We start from the raw sequence: 24,607 nt of genomic DNA on the forward strand, positions 1-24,607 counted from the left end.
TAAGTCCATTTGTCATTTGTATATATGAGAGTTACTGATTTTTTAAAAGTTAATCTTGTATCCAGCCACTTTACTGAAGGCATTTATCAGCTATAGGAGTTAACAATTTAAGTAGACCTATAACCCCTATGGAAATAGAAGCAGTCATTAAAAGTCTCCCAAACAACAAAAAAAAAAGCCCAGGACCAGATGATTTCAGTGAAGAATTCTACAAGAATTTCAAAGAAGAGCTAATACCAATACTCCTCAAATAGTTCCAAACAATAGAAACAGAAAGAACACTGCCAAACTCTTTCTATGAGGCTACAGTTACCCTGATACCCAAGCAACACAACAATGCAACAAAGAGAACTACAGACCAATCTCCTTTATGAATGCTGATGTAAAAACACTCAATAAAATACTGGCAAACCAAATCCAAGAACACATAAAAAAAAATCATCCACCATGATCAAGTAGGCTTCATCCCAGGAATGCAGGGATGGTTCAATATATGAAAGTCTATCAATGTAATCCATCATATAAATAAAATGAAAGAAAAAAAAACCACATGATCATCAGAAACAAGACAAGCTGTGTTCTTGTTCCACATCTATCAATATAGTACTAGAAGTTTTAGCTAGAGCAATAAGACCCCAAAACAAGATCAAGGAAGATACAAATTGGAAAGGAAGAAGTCAAACTTTCACTTTTGCAGACAATATGATAGTGTACATAAGGGACTCCAAAAATTCTACCAGGGAACTCCTATAATTGATAAACACCTTTAGTAATGTGACAGGATATAAAATTAACTAAAAAAAATCAGTACCCCCTATATATAAATGATAAGTGGACTGAGAAAGAAATCAGAGAAACATCATTCTTTCTGATCTTACTGTAAGTACTTAGGCTAGACCTTCCCTCTTAGGACTCCTGTATCCCAGAGGTTTTTGTGTTTTCATAGTTCTAAGAATACTTTCCCTTTCTTTTTGGCCCATTCATCATCCAGTAATGAGCTGTCCAATTTACACATGTTTATGCACTTACTAGAGTTTTTTGCTGTCAATTTATGTTTTATTACATAATGGTCAGATACCATACCTCAAGTTATTTTAAGCTTTTTGCATTTCTTAACATTTGTTTGTTTCTCAGCATGTGGGACACTTCTCTGTTTTAGAGAAGCTTCCATGTGTTGCTTAGTGGAATGTATTTTCCTTGGTGTTTGGGTAGAATATTTTGTAGGTTTTTGTTATGTCCATTTGTTGTAGGATTCCATTTAATTCTGAAGTTTCCCTATTTTTTCTTGTTCAAATGATCTATCTACTGGAAAATGTGATGGGTGGAAATCACTTATTATGCTGTTTGTGTTCATCTGTGTCTTCAATTCCATTTGTGTGTTTTGTATGAAATTAGATGCCCCAGACTTTTATATATATACATATATACATATATATATATATATATATATATATGTATATATGTTTAGTATTGTAATATCTTCTTGATTTGTTGATTCCTTGATTAGAATGAAGTGTCCTTCTTTGTCTTTTATGATTAGTTTAGTTTAATATCTGTTTTGTCAGATATTAGGATGGGAACAAGAAGATTTTAAAAACTCATGGGGACACCTGCTTTCTTCTTGATCTCATTTGCTTTGAATTTTTTCTCATCCTTTCACTTTAAAGTGGTGCTTATCTGAAAGCTAAGATGGGTTTCTTGCACACACTAGAAGGATGGATTTTGTTTCTTAGTTATTTAGCTAGCCTGTGTCTTCTGATTGGAGACTGAGGCCATTAATATTCAAAGTTATTATTAAATGCTGTGCGTTGATTGCGATCACTGTTTTTTTTTTTTTGCTGTTTGTATTCTTCATACATATACTTTGTATTTCATAAATTATAGCTTCATTTGTTTTCTTTCTAGAGTCCTCTGGTTGTGCCTATAACTCATTTCATTCTGAAGAATTACTTCCAGTAGTTTCTTGAGTTTGTGTGTGTGGGTATGAATTTTTAAGGGTTTTTATATTGTGGAATGTTTTTCTTTCTCCTTCAACTCTAGCAGATATTTTTGCTGCATACAGTTGTCTAGGTTAGCAGTCATGGTCTTTTATAATTCAGTGTGCCTTGCTCCATGGTCTTCCAGCTTTCAGAGATTCCACTGAGCAATCAGCTGTTATTCTAATGGGTTTTCTATTTATTTGACTATTTTTTCTCTTATAGCTTTCACTATTTTTCTTAGCTCTTTATGTTTAGTGTTTTAGCTATGATATATCTTGGCAAATTCCTTTTCTGGTTTTGTCTAGTGGGGTTCTCTGTGCTTCTTGTATCTGTATGGGTATATATTTTTCTTAGTTTGTGGGAAGTTTTCTTCTATGATCTTGTTAAAGATCTGGTTTATGCCATTGTCCTGAGATTCTTCTCCTTCATCAATGCTTATAATTCAAAGAGTTACTCTTTTGATAGTATCCTGAATTTCTTGCATGTTCTTTTCCTGTGCTTTTTAATATATATATATATATATATATATATATATATATATATATATATATATATATATATTCTTCTCATATTAGGTCTAGATTCCCTGATTCATCTTCGAATCCTGATGTCCTGTCTGCTTTAGTCATTCTGTTTGTAAGGCATTTTCATAAGTGTTCTTATTTAGTTTAGTTTTTTTTTTTTTTGAAAAGCAAACAACATTTATTTTGGACTTGGTACAGCAAGAGTCACCATCATGATAAGCAGTTTGGCAGATACTCAAAGGTGGGAAAGAGTGGGAAGCCTCCTAGAGGGACGGGTCCCAGTGGGAAGCCTCCTAGAGGGACAGGTCCCAGTGGGAAGCTGTTGGTGTGGCAAAGCAGCAGCTGGAACAACTAGAAGGGTACCATATATGACTGGTTAGGGATGCATATTTATCTTTCTCTGGTTGATCCCAAATTGGAAGCAGGAGCAAACAAAGAACCTGTCAATTATTAATCATGTCCTGGCCACTTGAGGCCAATTGCCGAAGTTATTGCTTATCTCCCTGGATTACCACAAGAGAACAATCTAATTTTCTGACCTATGTCAAGCTATGTATGTATGTATGTATGTATGTATGTATGTATGTATGTATGTGTCTGTCTATCTATCATCATGTATGTATGTGTGTCTGTATCTATCTATCTACCTACCTATCTACCATCTATTTTTATCTGTCTATCTATCTATCTATCTATCTATCTATCTATCTATCTATCTATTTATTTCCTGTTATTGAAAATAGATTCTTTTCTCATACAATGTATCCTGCTTATAGTTTCTCTTCCCACTATTCTTCCTAGTTCCTACCTTCCCTCCCCTAACCTCCAGATCCACTTCCTTTCTGTCTCTCATTAGAAAATAACAGGCTTCTAAGAGATAATTTTCAATTCCATCTTCATTTCAGAGTTTGTTCTCTTCACTATTTCTATTTCCTTATTGAAACTGTTTTTCAAATACTGAACTATGTGTCTCATTTTATTTGACTATATATTTGTATTTTCTTGGGCATCATTCAGGCACTCATCAATGAAGTGTTCAGTCAAGCATTTCCTTAAACTCCTTGAATTATTTGATAAAGCTTGTGATTTTTCTTTTAAATTATGTGCCTTGGAGTTCATCTAGGTAATTCTTGTTATAGAACAACCTCTCTAGAACAAATGGGTTTGATAGGCGACATTCTATCTTGTCCATTCATGTTGCTTTTGTGTTTGTGATTTGTCAAGGGATGTGGGCTTCTTTCTTTGGTTGTGTATCAGTTGTGAGACTCTAGTATGCAAAGGGCCAGAATCTATGTGACTGGAGCTAGGCCAGGCAAAGCTGGTGAATGAACTGTTTAATTGGACCAGGCAAAGATGACTCCCAAGCCATGGGTCTGGAGGTTGGCCTGTGGGTGTGGAGATAATAGCTGGTGGAGGGAAGGATAACAGAGAAAGGAGCATCTCATCAGTCAAAGGTGGTTCACAAGGTAGGTCAGAAGGTCACAGATCAGGGAGCTAGCTTCATGGGTGTGCATATGGTGGTGGGCAGTGGGGGAACTTCAGCTGCAGAATCTTTAGGATGTGGATCCTTGCTGCAGGAAGTATGCTAGCAGGGATGGGTTTTGAAACTTTGTACCCTGGATCCACTTCTTATTCTCTCCCCACTTCTAGACCATCTCCCCAATGCAGTGTGACAGGCAAGTCATACTTCTGCTACCATGCCTTCTTTGCTACTGCAGTCTTTGAGAACCAGCTCCAAGATCACACCCAGAGTATGCAAAGAAATCCATGATATCAGTAAGAACTAAACTTTTCTCTCTGAGGAGTAGGAAAGGAGCACACATGTTCTGATGGTAACTTTCTTTATTACTGCATCTTGAAACCTCTTCTTCTTTGTTTGTCTTCCATAGTACACATGTTCCTAACAGAAAGTGCTAGACAATATATGAGTTACATTTGAGGATCACATTATATTTCTTGAATAAACAATAAGAAGCAGAGCCTTTCTGATAACACACATGAAATCACATGATTTCTCTCACACTTGGAATGTTGCCCTGACCTGGCAGCTGGCACAGCTGGGAGTGAGTAACCATGGCAACACTTAGCTATCAGCCAAGCTCCCAGGCTGAGCAGGCTGTAAAGCAAAGATAGGAGGCACATAGCCCCAAGTGCTTCAGCACCTCCTAATGGAGAGGAACAATGAAGGTGTCTCAAACCTAAAAATTCTCCTATCCTGCATGCAACCCCAGATCACAAGGAAGGAAATTTGTAACTCTTTATTCAAGGATATGAGGTTAGATTATCTTTTGCAGCCCTGGCTAATTGTGAATGTTTTTCCTGTGTTTTAGCTGGTTGCAAAGCTGTGTCTCCCTGGACTTGGTTAATTGATTCATTGCTATTCTGTCACCCACATAAATTTCAGAACCTAGACAATGAACAGTTAGTTGGCCGAACCTTGAGTCTTGTATCACAAAACTAAGCTTAGGAGTTTGTGCAGAGAGTCAATTGCTGACAGAATTTGTGCAGTGGATTATTTCTTTAAAACAGTATCAGCCAGACTTTTGCAAAGGAAGAACTGGCACTAAAGTTGCTTTATAGCTTGACCTTGGTGAAACAATTAGACATCTTGGAATTTGCCCTTGTACATTTTCTGTGAAGATTTATATTATGAATTCATTTGCAGGGGCAACTAGTCTACTTTGAATTTGCTCTGAGGTCTTAAGTCAGTTAATTGTATGAAATTGTCTAGTACTGGGTAGATACTGTGGCTTTTCATATGTCAGCCTGAGCTAATTATATAAAAGATATTTCTAAGTTTCTCATAGTTTCCGTGGGACAAAGTCCTGGCTATGAAAGGTATCCTAAGATATTTTCTATTTATCAAAATTATACAGCTTAAGGAGAAATCATCGTCCAGACAATCCACAGATAAATGTGCCCAGTATGTTCATGGTGAGAACACACTACCAATCCAGACAGTGGGAAGAATCCCATAGCCATTTTAAGGGAGAATTGTGGTAGTACATAAGAAAATTACAAACAGAAGCAAACAACATTCATAGTCTGTGGCCCTGTAAATCTTGCTTGATGAGGTTTCTCCATCAGAGACTTATTCATTTGGTAGGTTGACCTTGTGAATATCAGTTGTCATTTGCTGCATATTCTTATGGTCTCTGGCCTTTGCCGTGGTGGACTGTATTTCCTCTGGAAATATAAGTCAAACCTTTTCTTCACTACATTGCATTTGTCAGGGTATTTTGTCATAGGATCAGAAGGAAACTAAGATACTCATTAATGGTGCTAATCCCTTCAACAGCCATGGCAGCTTTGTATGCACCCCATTTTCTACAGCTTTAAACTTTCACGTGTTCCTATCCCCATGAAATGGAACGTTTTTTGTATCTTTTTTCTCTTTTTCTTTGGTGATCTGAATAAAAGCAGTGGGAAATAAATAATGCCACAGTTTGGTTACTATACTGTCTTGAAATTTCTTCCACCAAAGGAATCATTCTGCTGAACTCAATCTCTCTCAAGATCTCAGAATGAAGCTGATTCTTTGCCCAAATAGAACAAAAGCAGCCAGTATCTCAGTTCCTAGAATAGTCTCTGTTTACGTCTGGAACTTCTTGACCAGAACTTCCTCCACTATCTGTATTTCTTTAGTCATTCTGGTCTCCTGAATTCCCACCAGAATGAATATTTATGCTCTGTTTAAAGAGACCTAAAGCTTCATATGATTTCAAATTCCTTCCAAAAGCCAATATCAAATGACCTCAATCTCCCATTGATGGAATGGTGTACTTCAGGAGATGTTAGCTTCTGTGCTACCTGGGTAGGCAGCTACATATGGAGGATATCTTAAATTATAAAGGACAAAACTTCCCAAATATAGAGCTTCAAGTGTTTCTACATTCTGCCCACATAGCAATTCCAAATGACCTCAATCTCCCAGTAACAGGGTGGTGTACTGCCAGGAGATGCTGGCTTCAGTGCTACTGATGGTAGGCAGCTACTCTTGGAGGATGACTTAAAATTTAAAGGGAAAAACTTCCCAGGAAATCCAAGGTGCTCATGTTGAGGAATAGAATAAAGATAACATGGGAGGCCATGGGGTAGCACAGACTGGAAAATGTAGGCAGGAATGTCCAGGTGAGGACCCAGGCAGACAGAAAGGAGAAAAGACACAGGTCTGGCATCAGAGCAATCATGGCCTTGTCCTCAGCACTGCTTTGAATACAAGTGGCACTTTCAGAGAGGATACAACAAAGGCAAGCCCTAAAGCCCCTGTTCAGAGGCCTTGAGTAGCAGCTGTTAGGACATGGGGCCTCTTTCCTCGTGGTTTAACCACACAGGAGGCACAGATAGAGGAGCTGTTTCCACCTCCAAATGGGCCATCTATCCACAGCCCTGTTCTTTGGATATGACTATAGTTTCGAGTTCTAAGGATCTCAAGGGCAGGTCCCAACATAGATCAGACATGATCATTTCCTTGGATCTTCTTGGCAATGATGCACAGGAAGTGAGCTTGGCTAAAAAAGATCCATCTACCTGATGCCATGGGTTTGAGGTCACCTTCAAGAAAAATGTTGGGTGGGGAAGTATCAGACATGCACAGCATCAGAAAACGTGGCAGCACTTCCCAGGTGTCAACTTGACCGGATTTAGGGTTGACTTGGAAACGCATTGTTGGGCTTTTCTATGAAAGTGTTTCCAAAAACGTTTCACTAAAGAGGAAGAAGGAGCCTGAATATGGGTGAAACCTTCCATGAAGTATCTTCCTGGATTAAATAAAAAGGAGAATGCAAACTGAGCACCAGCATCCATCTTTCCATACTTCATGACTGCGGGGTCACTGTGACTGGTTGTCTCACACCCCTGACATCACTCCTTGCCCACTACAATGGACTGTATTCCTTTTTACACTGCAAGCCACCATCAACACTTTCTTAAGTTGCTTTTGCTAGATGTTTTATTTTATTCATTTATTTAAAAACCTTTTCATACAATATATTTTGATCATATTTTTCTTCTTCCCAAAGATTCACTTCTTCCAGGTCCTCCCCACCTCCCTCCACCTAACTTCATGTTGTTTCTATCTCTGAATCTCTCTCCAACAAAAACCACAAAAAAATTAAAATTAAAAAAACAGTAAGACAAAAACTACTTAAGCAAAACAAAATGAAACAAAAAAGGTCACAAAAATCTCCATGAAATCAATTTTATGTTGACCAATTACTCCTGAGCATGGGCCCTGCTCTAGAATATGCTAGACATATCCAGTGACACTCCATTGGAAAAAAACATGATTTTCCTTTTCCCAGCAGATTACAAATAGCTTCTTGGTTAATGTGGGACACTGTGTGCACTTTCCCTTCTCAGTGCCAGGATTTTGCATGGTTTGAACCTATGTAGGTGCTATACATGCTGTCAGAGTCTCTGTTCATGTTTCTATCAGTAAGTTGTTCAGAAGGCACTGTGTCCTTGGAGTGAACTACCACCTCTGGCTTCTACATTCTTTCTCTTCCTCATCCACATAGACCCTTAAGCCTTAAGGAGAAGGATCTGATGAAGACATGCCACTTGAGACTCAGTGCTCCAAAGTCTCTTATTCTCTACATTTTTCCAGTTGTAGGTATCTGTGTTAATTACCATTTACTGTGAGAAGGAGTCTCTGATGAGGGTTGAGCAATGCACTGATCTATAGGTATAACAACATGTCATTGAGAGTCACTTTATTGATGTGTTCCTTTAGCAGAATAACAGTAGTAGGTTTTCTCCTAGGCCCAGGTCTTATCTAGTATCCACTTCCTAGCCACGTTGGCAGTGTGAGGCATGGATTTTATTTCGTGGTGGTTCTACAATCCAATCAAAAGATGGTTGGCTAGTCCTAACATTTATGTCATTCTTGCACCAGTTATCTTACAGGCAGGCTGCTGTTGTAGGTCACAAGGTTGGTAGCTAGTGCTATTGATGATTACTTTTGGCCTCGGGTAGCATGCAGAGTACCTCCCAGGTCCATGAATGCTAGTCAGTGAGAGTGGAGCTTCGAGTTGGGCAACAAGTCTATTTCTCTATGTTTGAAGATATAAGCAAGCAGTGTCTTTAGCAATACATCTTTATTGTCAGGTTGTGGAAAGTTGTCAATACCCTTGCCAATAGCCTGTGATGTTTGAGGGTGTCTATTGGATCCCTTTGGTCAAGTGCTTAACATGATGTAAACCATTCCTGGTACTGGAAATTTTACTTGGTAGCATAAGACATCTAGTTGAGGCATTGTCTTACTCATTTTATGGTGACTTCATTTAGATTCTTTTTATATATACATATATTTTAGAAAGATTTTATAGTAGTAAGCTTCTATATGGCTGTTCAAAAGGTCTTTAGTTTTCTCTCCCCATATTCCCCCCTCTAGCATGTTATCTCCCAACCCCCACTTAACCCTTCTATTCTAGTTTCCTCTTTATCTCTTCATAACACTATATTATATTTCCTCTCCCTTGGAAAATTTTCCTTTTTCTCCATTGTGTCTTACTAGGTACCTAACCTTTATGCTTATTTGGATTGTAGCACACACATTGAAAGCTTAAAGTGTAGAATCAACACATAAGAGAAAATATGTAGTATTTATCTTTTGGTGTTTGTGTTAGATTACTCAAGATGATTATCCTAGCTCCATCCATTTACCTGAAAATTTCACAATTTCATTTTTCTATCAGTTGAATAATATTCCATTATGTACATGTCCAACATTTTTATTATCCATCCATTAGTTGATGAACATCTAGGCTGTTTCCAATTTCTAGCTATTATAAATAGAACAACAATGAACATGGATGAGTAAAAATCTTTACAGTAAGATGTGGAGTCCTTTGGCATATACACAAGAGAGGTATAGCTGTATCTTGCACTAGACTAATTTTCAGATTTTTGAGGAACTGTCACGTTGATTTTTACAGCAGCTATTCCAGTGTACACTCCTACTAGCAGTGAAGAAGTGTTCCTTTGCTCTACATGTGCTATCATTTGTTTTTCTTTTTTACCTTGGCTACTCTGACTGGGGTAAGATTGTCTTAGGGTTTTATTGCTGTATTAAAACCCTTAATTAGGGTTTTATTACCATAACCATGGTAACTCTTATAAAGAAAAACATTTATTTGGGACTGGCTTACAGTCCAGAGGTTTAGCCCATTATCATCATTGTAGGAAGTTTCATCATTACAGAAGTATAGTGGCATGCAGGCAGACATGGTGTTTGAGAGGTAGCTGCAAGTTCTACATCTGGATACTCAGGCATCAGGAAGAGACAGTGAGCCATTGGATCTGGCTTGAGCTTCTGATTTTTTTTTTTTTTTTGAGCTGAGGATCGAACCCAGGGCCTTGCACTTGCTAGGCAAGTATTCTACCACTGAGCTAAATCCCCAACCTGGCTTGAGCTTCTACAACCTGAAAGCCCACCCTCCAGTGACAAACTTTCTCCAACAAGGCCATACCTCCTAGTAGAGTGACTCCCTGGTGACCAAGCATTCAAACACATAAGTCTATGGGGCCTATTCCTATTCAAACTACTGCAAAGGTGCAGTCTCAAAAGTAGTTTTTATTTGCTTTTCTCTGGTGACTAAAGATATTAAACCTTTCATTAAGTGGTTCTTGGCCATTTGTGGTTCATCTTTTGAGAACTCGGATTCTATATAGCCAATTATTTTTCTAATTTGAGTTGTTTTCTTGATGTTCAGTTTTTAAAATTCCACATATATTTTAGAAACTATCTCTCTATTTGGAGTAGAATTGGTAATGATTTCCCCCATTCTGTAAGTTTCTGCTTTACTCAAATGATGGTGTCTTTTGCTATACAGATACCTTTTAGTTTCATGAGGTCCCATTTATTAATTGTTGTTCTTAGTGCCTGCACTATTGGTATCCTGGTCAGAAAGTCATTTCCCGTACCAATAAATTCAAACCTTTTTTTTCCAGCTTCTCTTCTGTGAGATTCATGGTATCTTGTCTTTGATCTATTTGGAGTTGATTTTGTGTCAAGTGATCAATATGGATCTATTTGCACTCTTCTATATGCAGCCATCCAGTTTGACCAGCGCCATTTGTAGATACTGTCTTTCCTTGGCTTCATTGTATAAAAATCAGGTATCCATAGGTCTGTGGAATTATGTCTAGGTCTTCAATTCAATTCTATTGAGCAATGTGTCTGATTTATGCCAATACCATGCTGTTTTTATTACCACTGAATTATGACTTGAAATTGGGAATGGTGATACCTCCAGCAGTTCTCTTATTATTCAGGATTGTTTTTTTAGCTATTCCATTTATTTTATTCATCTATTTATTTTACATCCTGGCCACCAGCCTCCCTTGCCCATCCTCCCCTCCTGGTCCCTCTCCCCCATTCCCTTTCCCATCCCTAATCTCTTCTCTTTCATCTCTATTCAAGATATTATTTAGTGTGTATATGTTTCCATATGAATTTGAAAATTGTTTTTCTATTTCTGTAAAGAATTTTATTGGAATTTTGATGGGGGTTGCATTGAATTGCTTTTGGTAGAGTGCCTATTGTCATAATATTAATCCTACTGATCCATGACCTGATTCTGCTGTCTTTTTCAATGTATTTAGGTTTTTATTTTACAAGTCTTTCACTTACTTGGAGTTATCTAAAAATGTTTCATTTTCTTGAAGTTATTGCAAAAGGTTCTGTTTTCTTGATTTCTTTCTCAGTATGTTTGTCATTTGTATTTAGGAGGGATATTGATTTTTGTGTGTTAATTTTGTGTTTTACTACTTTGCTGAAAGTGTTCATGAACTGTAGAAGTTTTCTGGTGAAGCTTTTAGGGTATTTTATGTGTAAAATCATGTCATCTGCAAATAGAATACTTTCATCTCTTCCTTTCCTGTGTATAGTCTCCTTGATCACCTTCAGTTGTCTAATTACTCAGTTTATACAGGTGTCTATTAGGGCCATTTGATTATGACGTTGGTTTACTCCAGCATTTCTGTTTAGTTTTTGTCTGGATGACCTGTCTATTGGTGAGAGTTGGGTGTTGAAGTCACTCAGTATCGTCAACATGTGACTTTAGCTGTAGCACTCTTCTTTTTGTGTGTGAATTTAGATTCCTTTGGTTTTGGTGTATAAATATCTAGAGTTATTATATCCTCTGTGTGGATTTTTTCTTTACGGAGTGTTTCATACCCTTCCCTAGCTCTTCTGTTTAGTTTTTCCTTTTTCTTCCTTCCTTCCTTCCTTCCTTCCTTCCTTCCTTTCTTCCTTCCTTCCTTCCTTCCTTTCTTTCTTCCTTCCTTCCTCCTTCCCTCCCTCCCATCCTTCCTTTAAGATTTAACACTTTCTTTGAATGAGGTATCTTTGTCTTCTATTTATCTTCAAGACCTTAAATTCTCTTTCTATATCTTATAATCTGTTGGTGAGACTTATCTCTGAAGTTTTTGTTTAGTTTCTTACATTTCCCAATTCCAATTTTATTTCACTTTGGGGTTTCCTTAGTGGTGGTATTTCTTTTTCTTTCTTTCTTTCTTCCTTTCTTTCTTTCTTTCTTTCTTTCTTTCTTTCTTTCTTTCTTTCTTCCTTTCTTCCTTCCTTCCTTCCTTCCTTCCTTCCTTCCTTCCTTTCTTTCTTTCTTTCTTTCTTTCTTTCTTTCTTTCTTTCTTTTCAAGACAGGGTTTCTCTGTGTAGCTTTGTGCCTTTCCTGGATCTCACTCTGTAGCCCAGGCTGGCCTCGAACTCACAGAGATCCGCCTGCCTCTGCCTCCTGAGTGCTGGGATTACAGGCGTGCCCACCACCGCCCGGCTGGTATTTCTATTTTCATGTCTTGAATTCTTTTCGTTATTCACTCAACTGTTTCTTTGTGTTTTCATGGTTCGCACTGAGGAATTTATTCATATCCTCTTTAAGGTCCTTGGACATATTCATAATTGCTACCTTAAGTCCTTGTCATTTGCTTCAGCTATATTGCAGTTCTCTTGGTCCACTGTAGTGGGGTTACTGGGTTCTTGTGGAAGCATATTGTCTTGGCTGTTCATGTTTGAGTTTCTGTGCCAGGGTCCAGGCACCTGGAGTTGATGACTGAGCTGATTCTAGGGGTTGATATCTGGTCTTGTCTTCATTGGGTGTGTGCTCCATTCTTTGGTTTTTGTTGCTCCTTCTGGATCTTAGGAAAGTATAATGACAGAGAGTGCTTCTTCAGGTCAAGTGATAACTGAGGGGAATAGAGATGATCTAGGAGAAAAGGCTGAGAGGGGCTTTGGGAAAGAGCTAGGGGATCCTCCCCACACCAAGCTGTGAGATCCCCAGGGAGTTGGTGGTGTGGTTGGAGGAGTGGATGGATCCTGCAGGTACGCTGCAGTAACACAATGGATACATGTGGAAAGACAGTGACCATAAGACTAGGAGGACCTAAGGGCTTGTACCATGAGTTGGAGTTTCTAGTGAATGGAGTTCAGTTGGGGGGATGGAAACCTGTGAGCCAGCTGCTAAAGTGTCTTAGTTAGGGTTACTATTGCTGTGATGAAACAACATAATCAAAAGCAAATTGGAGAGGAAAGACTTCATTTCACTCCCAGTTCCATACAGCAGTTCATCATCAAAAGCAATGAGAGCAGTTCCCATTCAAGCAGGTCAGGAACCTGGAGGCAGGAGCTGGTACAGAGGCCATGGATAGGTCTGCTTACTAGCTTGCTCCCAGTGGCTTGCTCACCCTGATTTTTTATAGAACCCAAGACCACCAACCCAGAGGTGGCTCCAATCACAATGGCCTGAGCCCTCCCACATAAATCACTAATTAAGAAAGTGCCCTACAGGTTTCCATAGCCAGATCTTAGGGAGACATTTTCTCAGTTAAGACTCCTTCCTCTCTGATGACTCTAGCTTGTGTCAAGTTGATGTGAAACTAGCCAGCACAGTGAGGATGAAGAAATGGAGAACAAGAAGGATGATGAGAATTGCCCACCTGACACTATGGTTAATTATTTTGTCGGCACACATCCTAGTGTTCTTTGTAATTTTTTGGAGAATTTCATGTATGTGTGCTGCATTCATCATTCTTCCCCTCCCATCACATCCCTTTGTCCCTTACACTCCTTCTCAGATTCATGGTTTCCTATTCCTTCATTATAATTGTTACATATATGAATACACATTTATAAATAAAACCTGCTGAGATTATTAGTGTTACTCGTATGTGTCTAGGGCTGACTTCTTGGGATTGGCTAACTCATCAGGAGGCTTGTCCCTATAGAGAACTGATTCTCCCTCTCCAAGCAACCAACAATTGCCTGTAGTTTTTATTCTAGGGGTGAAGCCCAAGAGAATCCCCCTATCCATGCTGTCATGTCAACTGGTGTTGTTACTTTTTAGGTATTCTTTTGTGATCTCCTGGGTACAGCTTTCCTGTCATTTAGAGAAGACACTATCTGGCAGCTCTATCCTGGTCCTCTTAATAGCTTTAATAAGGAACCCTAAATTTTTATTTGACTCTAGATTCTGCCACTTATGCAGAAAGTTCTGGATAAACCTCTTTAATTGGCTGGGACTTTTGTCAGCACAACTGAAGTTCATTATCTATTCCTTGCACATGAAACAATCAGTTCAAAAGGAAATGAAAATCATTTGCATACTCCACCTCTTAGAAACAAATGCTTGAGACCATATGGTGTAGATTTATTGAGAACTTTCTTTGCAGAAAAATAGACACAAACTTACAGGGTAAACTTCATCAGTGTGTATTGTGTTCCTTCTGACATTCAATTGGTCATAATGGCTCACCAGTAAGTAGACATACCATGTTTGACATGGTGACATCATATCTACTTACTCAGTTGTCCTTTAGTTTTTATACCAGCCTCCTAGTATGGACTTTCTTGTGTGGCTGCCTTGTAGACAGGCATGTTTCCATAGGGAGTTATGCATCCCTGATGGCTATGCACAAGACAAGTATTCAAAAGAAATTGCTAAGTCTGTCTATTCATAATGTACTGATCTTAGAAGAACTCAGGTGTTCAGACAGAGTTTCTCTTTGAGGCAGAGAAAGGTTCTTGCTGTCCTGCCTGATTCTAGACTTAGTAGCTGCAGCCACGGTGACCTTGTTAGGTGGAAGATCCTTGACCTCCTCATATCTGGAGCTGCATTGGGCCCTGGCTGCTGGAAGCCTCAGGCTGCTGGTGCTGTCTGGGCCCTGGCAGTGGGTGAGTTCCTGCTGTGAGTAACAAATGACAGTAACAGATGAGTAACTGGTGTGCGGGAGACACTCAGGGTGCTTATGGTCTCAGGACCCGGAGCACTATCACTCTAAATTAGAATTCATCTTCTGCCAGGAGGCAGAGACAGGTGTCTGCTCTAACACTATAATCCTGGGGAGCTATAGCTACAATGGGACCTGGCATAACACTACCCTCTTTTGGGCTGTGGCTATGGCCCCTGGTACTGTCCCATGGTACTCACCTGCCATCTGGTGAGTGCATACACTGTCTGCAGGTCCTGAGTGTCAGGGACACAGGTATAGAGAACATTGGGACCATGTTCAGGGATGGCACAGTGCTGGTTGCACCTGATGCCTCATTTTTGCTAACACTCATTTCATCAACACAATGTACTCTTTTGCATGCGTGCGTGCGTGTGTGCATGCGTGCATGTGTGTGTGTGTGTGTGTGTGTGTGTGTGTGTGTGTGTGTGTGTTACACATTCAAGTGTATATGCATGTTTGTAGGCACATGAGTACATGCAAGGGAGGTGGAGCTAGAAGTCAAATTTGTTGTCATCCTCAATTGCTCTCCACCTTACTTTGGTGGCATGATCTCTCGCTGAACTTAGAGCTGAGTGATTGGCTAGGAAGGTAGCTAGCAGGTCCCAGGGAATATTTCTGACTTCATTTCCCCACCACTGAGATTACAGGCATGCGTCGCTATAATTGCCATTTTATGTGGGTGCTGGGGATCTGATCTTGGGTCCTTGTACTTGTTCAACAAACACTTTACTCATTAAGCTATCTCTCTGTCCAACCCAACCATTTTAATGCATCATGAGGTACAGTATTAATAGTCGAGAAAGTTGTGAAAATGGGGACTTGGACTTTTCAGTGAGGACAAGATTTCTAATCATTGAGCATTCTGAATGAAATTCTCAGTATCTCCCCCAACCCCCATCCTGTGTCTTGGCCCTGAAGGACCAGCTGGGAATGATTCCCTGAGTTCCCTATATGTTACAAACCAGTACGAGGGCCACCTTCAAGTAAAGTATGACGGGAAGTAGGGTCTGGTATGTGGAGACAAATGGAGCCTGCAGGAGGCCTCAGTGACTTGCAGACAACTTGGTTGTGGCCCTTGCATTATGCCTTCCAGAATATTCTGAGGCCTGATAAAATGGAGATATCTTGGCTGTATGAAACCCAGTGCTATAGTCAAGTAGACACTCTCTGGAGTACTTCCTGGGGGCCTGGGAGCCTGACAATAGATGTGTGGTGGTGGTGGTGATCTGTTTAGGTGGATCAACTTGACAGCATGAGCTTCTTATTCTCTGGAACTCCCTTCTCTGTTTTGGCCCCAAGGTCACTGAGGCAGATGCCCATGTTTTGGGGGGAGGTTCTGGCCAGGAGTGAGTATCTCATCCCCTGGGAAGCCCTAGGTAAGAGACCAGGTCGGGGATTTCCTTCTCTGTCTGAAGGCAGCTCCATTTTCACTCTTGTCCTCACTGGGCTTGTTCCCGGTAACTTTTCATGGTGTCCCTGGTTTCTAAAGCCGACCACCAAGCTCTGCATCTTTTTGTTGTTCTCAGATCATCTCAGGGGACACCTTGGGATTTCCATGCTGTCACTCTTCACAGTGCTTTTCAGTGGTTGGGGAGAATTAACCAAATGGGTGCTTGAACCAGTATCTTGACAGAGGCTCCCCTGGCCATTTCTCTCCCTGTTCAGACCAAGACATATCTAGTCCTAGGAGGATGTCTGTATTTCTGTTAGTGCTCAGGGACACAGAAAGGGCAGTGATGATACCAGACACCCTGTGCATGTTTCATCAGGCTGGGGAGAGTTAGCAGTCAACCCTGGGCATGAGCCTGAGGCAGAGGCAGTCAGGATTTGCTTTTCCTTCTCTGTCATCAGATGGTATCTGACTGGGTGACTGGAAGGGTCAGTCCCTGGGTTGGGTCCCCAGATATAAGAGTCACACACGGCTCACTTCTGAAGGGTCCCTTGCATAAGGAGGAGGCGAATGTTCTGTGCAAGCGACCGGAATTTGAACTACTCTTCAACAGTCTGGGTCCACTATGGAACAGGCACTGCAAGGCAGGAACAGAAATTCATGTGCTGCTGGGGATCAAAATCTGATACAATGCAGTGCAAGTTCAACATGAACTTCCAAAATCAGTGTTTCCTTCCAACCAATACATCAGGGACTGTGCAGAGGTGGGGATGCCCCACCCTGAGCACTTTAGTCTAGATGTTGGATATCTTGAGATGAACAAAGGAGACTTATCTATCTGCCTTCAAACATGGAGTCAATAGAATTCCCTCCCTTGCAGTGCTTGTCACCATTGCTACTGAGAGGTGATCCAGGGTGGCCCTGGGGTATCTTTGCATGGTCACTGCACTGGGTGCTCTACCCATAGCTCATGTCTAGTCTGTACTCTGAGTTTGAGGAGCTGTTGGGGTAGTGCCCATTTGTCTTGCCTGTGATGACATGGGGACCCATGTCTCTCTAGAAGCAAAGATACTAGGAGAGTATTCACAGTCAGAATCTCTGAGGGTTCCAGTTCCCAAGTGAGGTATGAGGAGGAGCTTCAACATCCTTCATCTGTAGATCTCAGAACTTGTGGCCACTGTGCCAGGATCAAGGCAGGTTGTCCTTATCCTCCTACACCATTCCTCACTGGGGGACTGGGTGGCAGTCATCAGGTCACTTTACTCCAGTGACCTGCAAGAAGCCTGCCTTGACCTCAGTTGCTTCACCCAGTGTCTGTCCTCAGGTCACGTGGAGGCCCGGCTGCTGGGTGGTACACACCCCTGTGAAGGACGCCTGGAGGTTCTTCGAGGACTTACCTGGGGCACCGTCTGCTATGATGACCTGGACCTGCCCATGGCCAATGTGGTTTGTCAGGAACTGGGGTGTGGCACCGCTGTATCTATCCTCGAGAGTTCCCACTTTGGCCACGGATCAGGGCCTGTGTGGACAGAGGCCTTCCACTGTGTGGGCAATGAGTCACTGCTGTTCCACTGTCTGAAGGAGCCTGGACACCAGTGTAGCCATGGTCAGGATGCTGCACTAACCTGCTCAGAGAAAAGTGAGTCAGGTCACAACCTGGAAGGGTGTTGTGTTGTGTTAGCAGGAGCAATGATCTGAGAGATGGGTTGTGATGACCATGGATGGACAGCTCGGGGTGGGTGCTCAGGACTTGTGTTCTCCTCCATCCCAGAAGTTAGTTCCATGATCTTGTTCTCATGTTTTTATCCTCTCATGTGTTTGCTTTCCTTTTCCACCTTTGAGGAAATGATTGCTCAACTCTACCAAAGATTTCAGAATAGGTGGTAGTATTGACATTTTTGAATATTATGTATGGCAATCTTTGTTGACATGCCTCACAGCCCCACCATGTATATTGTTTCCCCTGGTGACAAGGACCTTTTGTATGTGTAGCTCAACTTCACTTTGTTCAACCAGTTTTCTTGTGCTTGTGCTTTACTATCACATCTAAAACTTGACTTTATAAGTCCAAAGCCCTGCAGCATCACCCCCTGCTATATGTTAAGACAATTGTTCTTTAACATTGTGTCCAGGCCTATGTTGGTTTCTGATGTATGGAGTACTGGTTCCATGTAACCAATGTGGATGTGCTGTTTCTCCAGCACTTTGTGACATTATTCTTTCTACAAGAGTAGCCACGCCCCCTTTCCAGAAACTTAGAGACCATATACATGTGAGATGATATCTGCACCTTTAGTTTGAGTTCATTGATCTCATTGTCTAGCCTCATGCCACACCACAGTGTTTTGGTTCATATAGCCTTGCTGTAAGTTTTGAAATGAGAAAGTGAGTGTCTAGCTACTTATATGGTTGTGGGTCTTTGGAAATCTCCATCTCTACAAGAATGCTAGGATTTACTTTCTAACTTTCCAAGCACCTGCTTGGGTTTTGATAGGCATTGCATTGCATCTGCTGACTGCTTTGGGTGGGGCCATCATCTTCCAAGACCATGTCCTCAGCCCTAGAATGAGGCCTGCTCCCCTCTATGTAGGTTTAGTGTGATTTCTTCTTTTAAGAAGTTTATTCTATATTTAAGGGGTACAGTCTGACATGGCAATTCATGTTATAATGAGCAGTGGTTAGGTCTGGGTAACTAGCACATCTGTCACCTCAGACATGATTTGTTTTGTTGTTGAGAACATTCAGTATCTTATCCACTAGTTATTTTGAAGTCTTCCAGAAGTTGTGGTCAACCATGTTAGAGAACATTCTAAGTCCAGTCATTCCCTGACACCTTTGACCATTCACTCTCCTTCCCCCAGCCTTCCCTTCTTGGCTTTGGTAACCAGTGTGCAATTCTGTCCTGTTCTATCAACTATTCACATCTTCCTCATGAGGAAGAGAACTTGTGTTTTGTGTCACTTGTGGCTGACTTATTTTACTTAGTGTCTTCTTTTCCATGTATATTACTTCAAATGGCAGAATTCAGTCTTTCCAATGGCTGAGATACCTATCATCTTGTTCATACACACTGTCTTAGTTAGAGTTTCTATTGTTGTGAAGAGACATCATGACTACGGCAACTCCTATAAAGGAAAATATTTAATTGAGGGTAGCTTACAGTTTCAGAGGTTCAGTCCATTATCATCATGGTGGGACATGGCAGCATGCTGGCAGACATGGTGCTGAAGAAGGAGCTGAGAGTCCTACACCTTGATCCCCAGGCAAAGGAAGTATGCTGTGTCACTGTGAGTAGCTTGAGTATAGGAGACCTCAAAGCCCACCCCCACAGTAACACACTTCTTCTAATAAGGCCACTGCTACTCCAACAAGGCCACACTTCCTAATAGTACCACTCCCTATGGGCAAACATTCAAACACATGAGTCTCCCGTGGCCACCTATTCAAACCATCAAACATACCATGCTTCCTTTATCATGTTATTCTTTAAGAGATACCTAAGTTGACTCCATGTTCCACTGTGGGTACTGCTGAAATAAACATGTAAGGGCCTTTGTCTCATTCACATGCTCTTTTGAGGGCCTTTGGCTAGATGCCCAGCAATGGGCTTGTTGACCTGTGTGGCCAGTCTATTCCTGGTTTTCTTGGGAAACCCCACATTGCATGTGTAGCTTTAGATAGTGAATGAAATTCAGGATTTTTTTTTTTAACTGTGATTGGTTCTGTCCTTTTTTTTTCAGGACATTCTTCATAGACATGCTTGTCTGTTTAGGGGTAGCCTGGAGGTCTCCAGGGCACTGTTCATTTGGGATAACATCAATGTGTCTATCATCACATTCCTTGATTCTTCTGCTCTGCCCACATCTGCTCTTGAATCCCTGTAATCATTGCTTTAGATTTAGATGCTGTATACTTGGGCTCCATAGTTTTTGTTTTTATGGCTCACTTCATCATTCCTGTCAATTTTCTGAGGTTCAGTTTACAGAGACGTTGTCCATCATCCTCACATTCCTTAGATCTTCTCATGATTCCCATTAGCTCTGAACAGACTGAAGACCTCATGCTTAGGACTGTGTAGTGTACCTTTCTGTGTGGTGTGTTACTTTTGGAATTTCTTTTCATAGGTAAAATGGTTATTGAGGTAACACAGAGAAATTTCCTTTAGTGGCCAGAAAAAAAAAAAAAGCAATTCTTCTCTTAGTCCGTAGATGAAGGCCAACGTTGAAGGCATGTATCTCACTAGAGACACCCCATATTTGGTCCCAAGAAATTTGATGTTTCTAGTTTTCCCAGCATGATCCCCAAGTTAGGCAGGGTAGAGATGTTAGGGATGTGAGGGTTTGGGCAGAAAGGGATGGAGTTATGTAGTCAGAACACTGGGCTGCCTAGTCTAGCTTTCAGTATTAACATGCAAAGACATTCTCCCATTTAGTGTGTGTGTGTTTGCCCAGTTTGCATGTGTTCTGTAAGGAACCAACACTGTGCATGGGTGTCCACAGCTCTGGGATGTGGAGATGGCACTGACTCCAACTTTCCCTTAGAGTTCCGACTGGTCAATGGCAGCAGCAGCTGTGAGGGCCGTGTGGAGCTTCGGGTAAAGAAGAACTGGCAGCCCCTCTGTGCTGTCCACTGGGACTTAGCAGATGCCATGGTGCTCTGTCACCAGCTCAACTGTGGCTATGCGGTTGCTATACCCCAAGGAGGACACTTTGGAAATGTGAGCGATCTTATCTGGACAGATGTGTTTCACTGTGTGGGGACAGAGCCCCATTTGCTGAGCTGCCCAGCAAGTACCCTAGGGGCCAAGGCATGCACCCTGGAAAATTCAGCCTCGGTTATCTGCTCAGGTGAGTGCATGCAGCCATGAGACTGGGAAGGAGAAGGTAAGCAGGACTGATGGACAAAGTTGTGAAACGGTTGGTAGGGTGATAATAGGTGGGCCTGTTCAGTGCAATGGTCCTCTGCTCTTCAGAGTTTCTCTCTGTCAGGTCTCCAGGATGCCCTACGGCTGAGGGATGGACAGAGCCACTGTGATGGGCGAGTAGAAGTCTTCCTGGATGGTGTGTGGGGGCGTGTGCTGGACAATGCCTGGGACCTGCATGATGCTGCTGTGGTGTGCAGGCAGCTCGGGTGCGGAAAGGCACAGCGAGCCTATGACGCTCCAGCACCCGACCACAAGACAGTCCCTGTGGGGTTGAGCCTGGTGCGTTGCTTGGGCTCTGAGACCCATCTGGCCCAGTGCAATGTGTCAGTGTCCCAGGTGGTGCCTGTGGGGACTTTGCAGGATGCAGGCGTGGTATGCTCAGGTGAGTGTGGGGTGTCCTCTCCTCCGCGTCCCACCCTGGTTCCGCCTTACTCATATTGTCCAGTATGACAATTTGAATAGGTCTTTCCTCTCTGCAGGGAGCTTGCGCATACGGTTGGCAGAGGGTAAGGGCCGCTGTGCTGGGCGTGTCGAAGTGTTCTATCAGGGCACATGGGGCACTGTATGTGATGATGCCTGGGACCTGCGGGATGCCCATGTGGTCTGCAGGCAGCTGGGCTGTGGCTATGCCCTCAGTGCTCCTGGGGCTGCCCATTTTGGAGCAGGAACTGGGCGCATCTGGATGGATGAACTAGGTTGCCTGGGCGAAGAGGCTGCTCTCTGGGAGTGCCAGTCAGGAGGCTGGGGTCAACAAGACTGTGGGCACAAGGAGGATGCAGGTGTGGTCTGTGCAGGTGGGTACCACAGGTCCAGCTTAGTAAGTCCAGTCTTCCCCAACTCTGCCTGCCTGACTGGGCCCTCTGTCTACAGAATTTACTGATATAAGGCTGCAGGAACACAGCCAGCCATGCACAGGCCGCCTGGAAGTTTTCTACAATGGAACTTGGGGTGGCGTCTGCCAGTCCTTGAGTGCTGCCTCTTTGAGGGTTCTGTGTGAACAGCTGGGCTGTGGGTCCCAAGGACAGCTGCTGGCCAGGCCCAGGAGCTCATCTACACTGGAGACTGTCTGGCTGAAGTCCATTCAGTGCAGGGACAAGCATGACAGGTCCTTGTGGCAATGCCCCTCAGAACCCTGGAACAGGCATTCTTGCCTCAGTGGAGAGGAAGCTTGGCTGGTGTGTACAGGTGAGCTGTGTTGTGGGTTTTTGTGGGGTATCACTGTGGCTCTGGGTGGGGTGTGGATCATATGGACTCATCTCAGGCTCCTGTTACTCCTGCTTCTCCTAAAGACAGTTCATGGTGGAATAGTGTGTGGAATTCCCCGGCTTTGTGAATATCCTTTGAAACCTAGAGATTTTCTCCCTCTGGTTATGGGGAGACAGCACTGAAAAGATGAATGGTGCCGTGGTGGGGCTGGTACCGGTGGAAACATCACAAGCCATGGCCACAACCACCAGAGTTACAGAGAGCTTGGAAGGAGGGAGGAGAGCCAGGCCTGGAGAGAGAGAGATGGTGGGAGCAGAGCGGGGAGGGAACAGAGAGAGAGAGCGTGGGCTCTGCTTCTGGCTTTTTAAGGTGGGTACATAGTTGCCAGTGCCCCCCTGATGATGTAAGACACAAGACCCCCAGCTGTGCACGTACAGGATCCTAACAAGCACAATGGAAAGAAAGTATTTCTTAATTTTTTGTTGTTGTTGTTGTTGTTGTTGTTGTTGTTGTTGTTGTTGTTTGAGACAGGGTTTCTCTGTAGAGTTTTGGTGCCTGTCCTGGATCTCGCTCTATAGACCAGGCTGGACTTGAACTCACAGAGATCTGCCTGGTTCTGCCTCCCGAGTGCTGGGATTAAAGGTGTGTGCCACCACCGCCTGGCATTATTTAGATTTTTGATTTCTCAGCTTCTGACATTGGTGTGATTCTTAATTTCCACACAGAAAAGACAGAAGTTTCTCAGGATATGGAGCAGATTTCCAACTGCTCATCAACACTTAGCTGCCCAGGTAACCCTCCCTCCACGAGTCTCCTAAGAGCCTATCACCCAGGAAGTATCACACATTGATTGCTGACCCCTTTTCAGAGGAAGGTGCACTTCGCGTGTTTGGGGGTGCCAATGGCTGCTCTGGACGAGTGGAGTTCTGGCACGGAGGATCATGGGGCACAGTATGCGATGACTCCTGGGACCTGGCAGATGCCGAAGTTGTGTGCCGGCAACTGGGCTGTGGCCCAGCCATAGCTGCCTTGCGTAATGCTGCCTTCGGCCCTGGTTCAGGGCCCATATGGCTAGATGAAGTGGGATGCCGAGGCAGTGAGACGTCTCTGGGAGCCTGCCAGGCCGAACCGTGGGGATATGGAGACTGCTCCCACAAGGAGGATGCTGGTGTCCACTGCCTGGGTGAGTGAGACAGCGAACAGTGGTGGAGAGAGGAATGTCACATTGATGGTTTTCGCCATTTGCCACCCTTGTTCTGTTCAGACAAATCCTTGAGCACAGGACCCCAATGTTTAGGGTCCCATTGGTGCTGCAGGGACAGATTGCCACCTCAGTCCTGTATAGCTTTTGCTCACCCAGTGGCTGCCACCCACAAACTATGGGCCTGTCTGTGCCGTCGAGGGTGCTTGATAATTCCCCAACCTGCATGTCTTTTGCAGATATCTCTACAACCGAGACACCAGGTAAGTGGCTCTTTGTTTATTCTCTCCCCCCGCCCCTTTCATCCATTGTCACCCGGACAGACTGCAGTGGCACTCTTTTCTGATCTTCCTTGAGAACCTCTGAGACTACATGCCATGAATGCACCCTTTGCATCAGGTATAAGCCTGCGGGGATAGACTCCTAGTCTGTGATGGAAACTACTCATCTGTAATGTGTCTGCTAGATGGGAAAACATGGGGGACCAAATTCCTGGGTCACCAGCAGCCCCTTCTAGGGGCCTTTAACTTGCAGACTATGTGATTTTGTCTGAGTATGCCATATCCTATTGGCTAGCATGTCCATAACAGAGCAGAGGGAAAGACAATGAGGATTCCCTCACATGGACTTTCTCCATTCTTCAAACTGCACCTGGGCACTTGGGTCCTCTTTCCTAGGGCATCTTGTCCTGTTAACACAGAGGATCTTACATGAGCAGCCACCTGCCTATGTAACACTGATGCCACACTGTCCTGGGTTGCTCATGGGGAGGGTGATGTCATCCAGGCCCAGCATCCACCTGTCCCAGGTTGCCCAGGTACATAGTACACACATTCATTTGCTACCCATTTCTGTGCCTCACAGGCAGTTCTCTGGCTCCTCCATCTGCTCCTGAGGTCTGGACTCTACCTGAAATTGCCTGCTTGGTTCTTGGCTGCCTCCTGGGCATTGTTTTTCTGGTTCTGGCTGCTAAGTGGTATCACAGCAGAGCCATCAGCATGGGTAAGGAACAAGCTGGTTATAGTTCACAAAGGTAGTGGAACAGAAGTCTGGGGGAAGCTTTGTGAGATTCTAGCCACCACAGGCTCTCTATGCTTTAATTATTGTCTTGAATGCCGGCAAGTCTCCATGATAGCC

General features: G+C 42.8%; 1 protein-coding gene across 1 annotated transcript in view; it reads left to right on the top strand.

The window, feature by feature from the left end:
• Nucleotides 1-24,607, top strand: part of LOC118577472 (scavenger receptor cysteine-rich domain-containing protein SCART1-like) — a 95,862-nt gene that overhangs the window by 70,707 nt on the left and 548 nt on the right. The window contains exons 5-13 of the mRNA XM_036177671.1: nt 17,464-17,778; nt 20,681-20,986; nt 21,128-21,445; nt 21,543-21,857; nt 21,934-22,248; nt 22,995-23,060; nt 23,138-23,452; nt 23,710-23,733; nt 24,335-24,472. Of these exons, the coding sequence (XP_036033564.1) occupies nt 17,464-17,778; nt 20,681-20,986; nt 21,128-21,445; nt 21,543-21,857; nt 21,934-22,248; nt 22,995-23,060; nt 23,138-23,452; nt 23,710-23,733; nt 24,335-24,472 (2,112 nt within the window). The remainder of the gene's footprint in view (nt 1-17,463; nt 17,779-20,680; nt 20,987-21,127; nt 21,446-21,542; nt 21,858-21,933; nt 22,249-22,994; nt 23,061-23,137; nt 23,453-23,709; nt 23,734-24,334; nt 24,473-24,607) is intronic.

The sequence above is a fragment of the Onychomys torridus genome, chromosome 1, assembly GCF_903995425.1.
Source record: "Onychomys torridus chromosome 1, mOncTor1.1, whole genome shotgun sequence".
In the NCBI taxonomy this organism is placed as follows: Eukaryota; Metazoa; Chordata; class Mammalia; order Rodentia; family Cricetidae; genus Onychomys; species Onychomys torridus.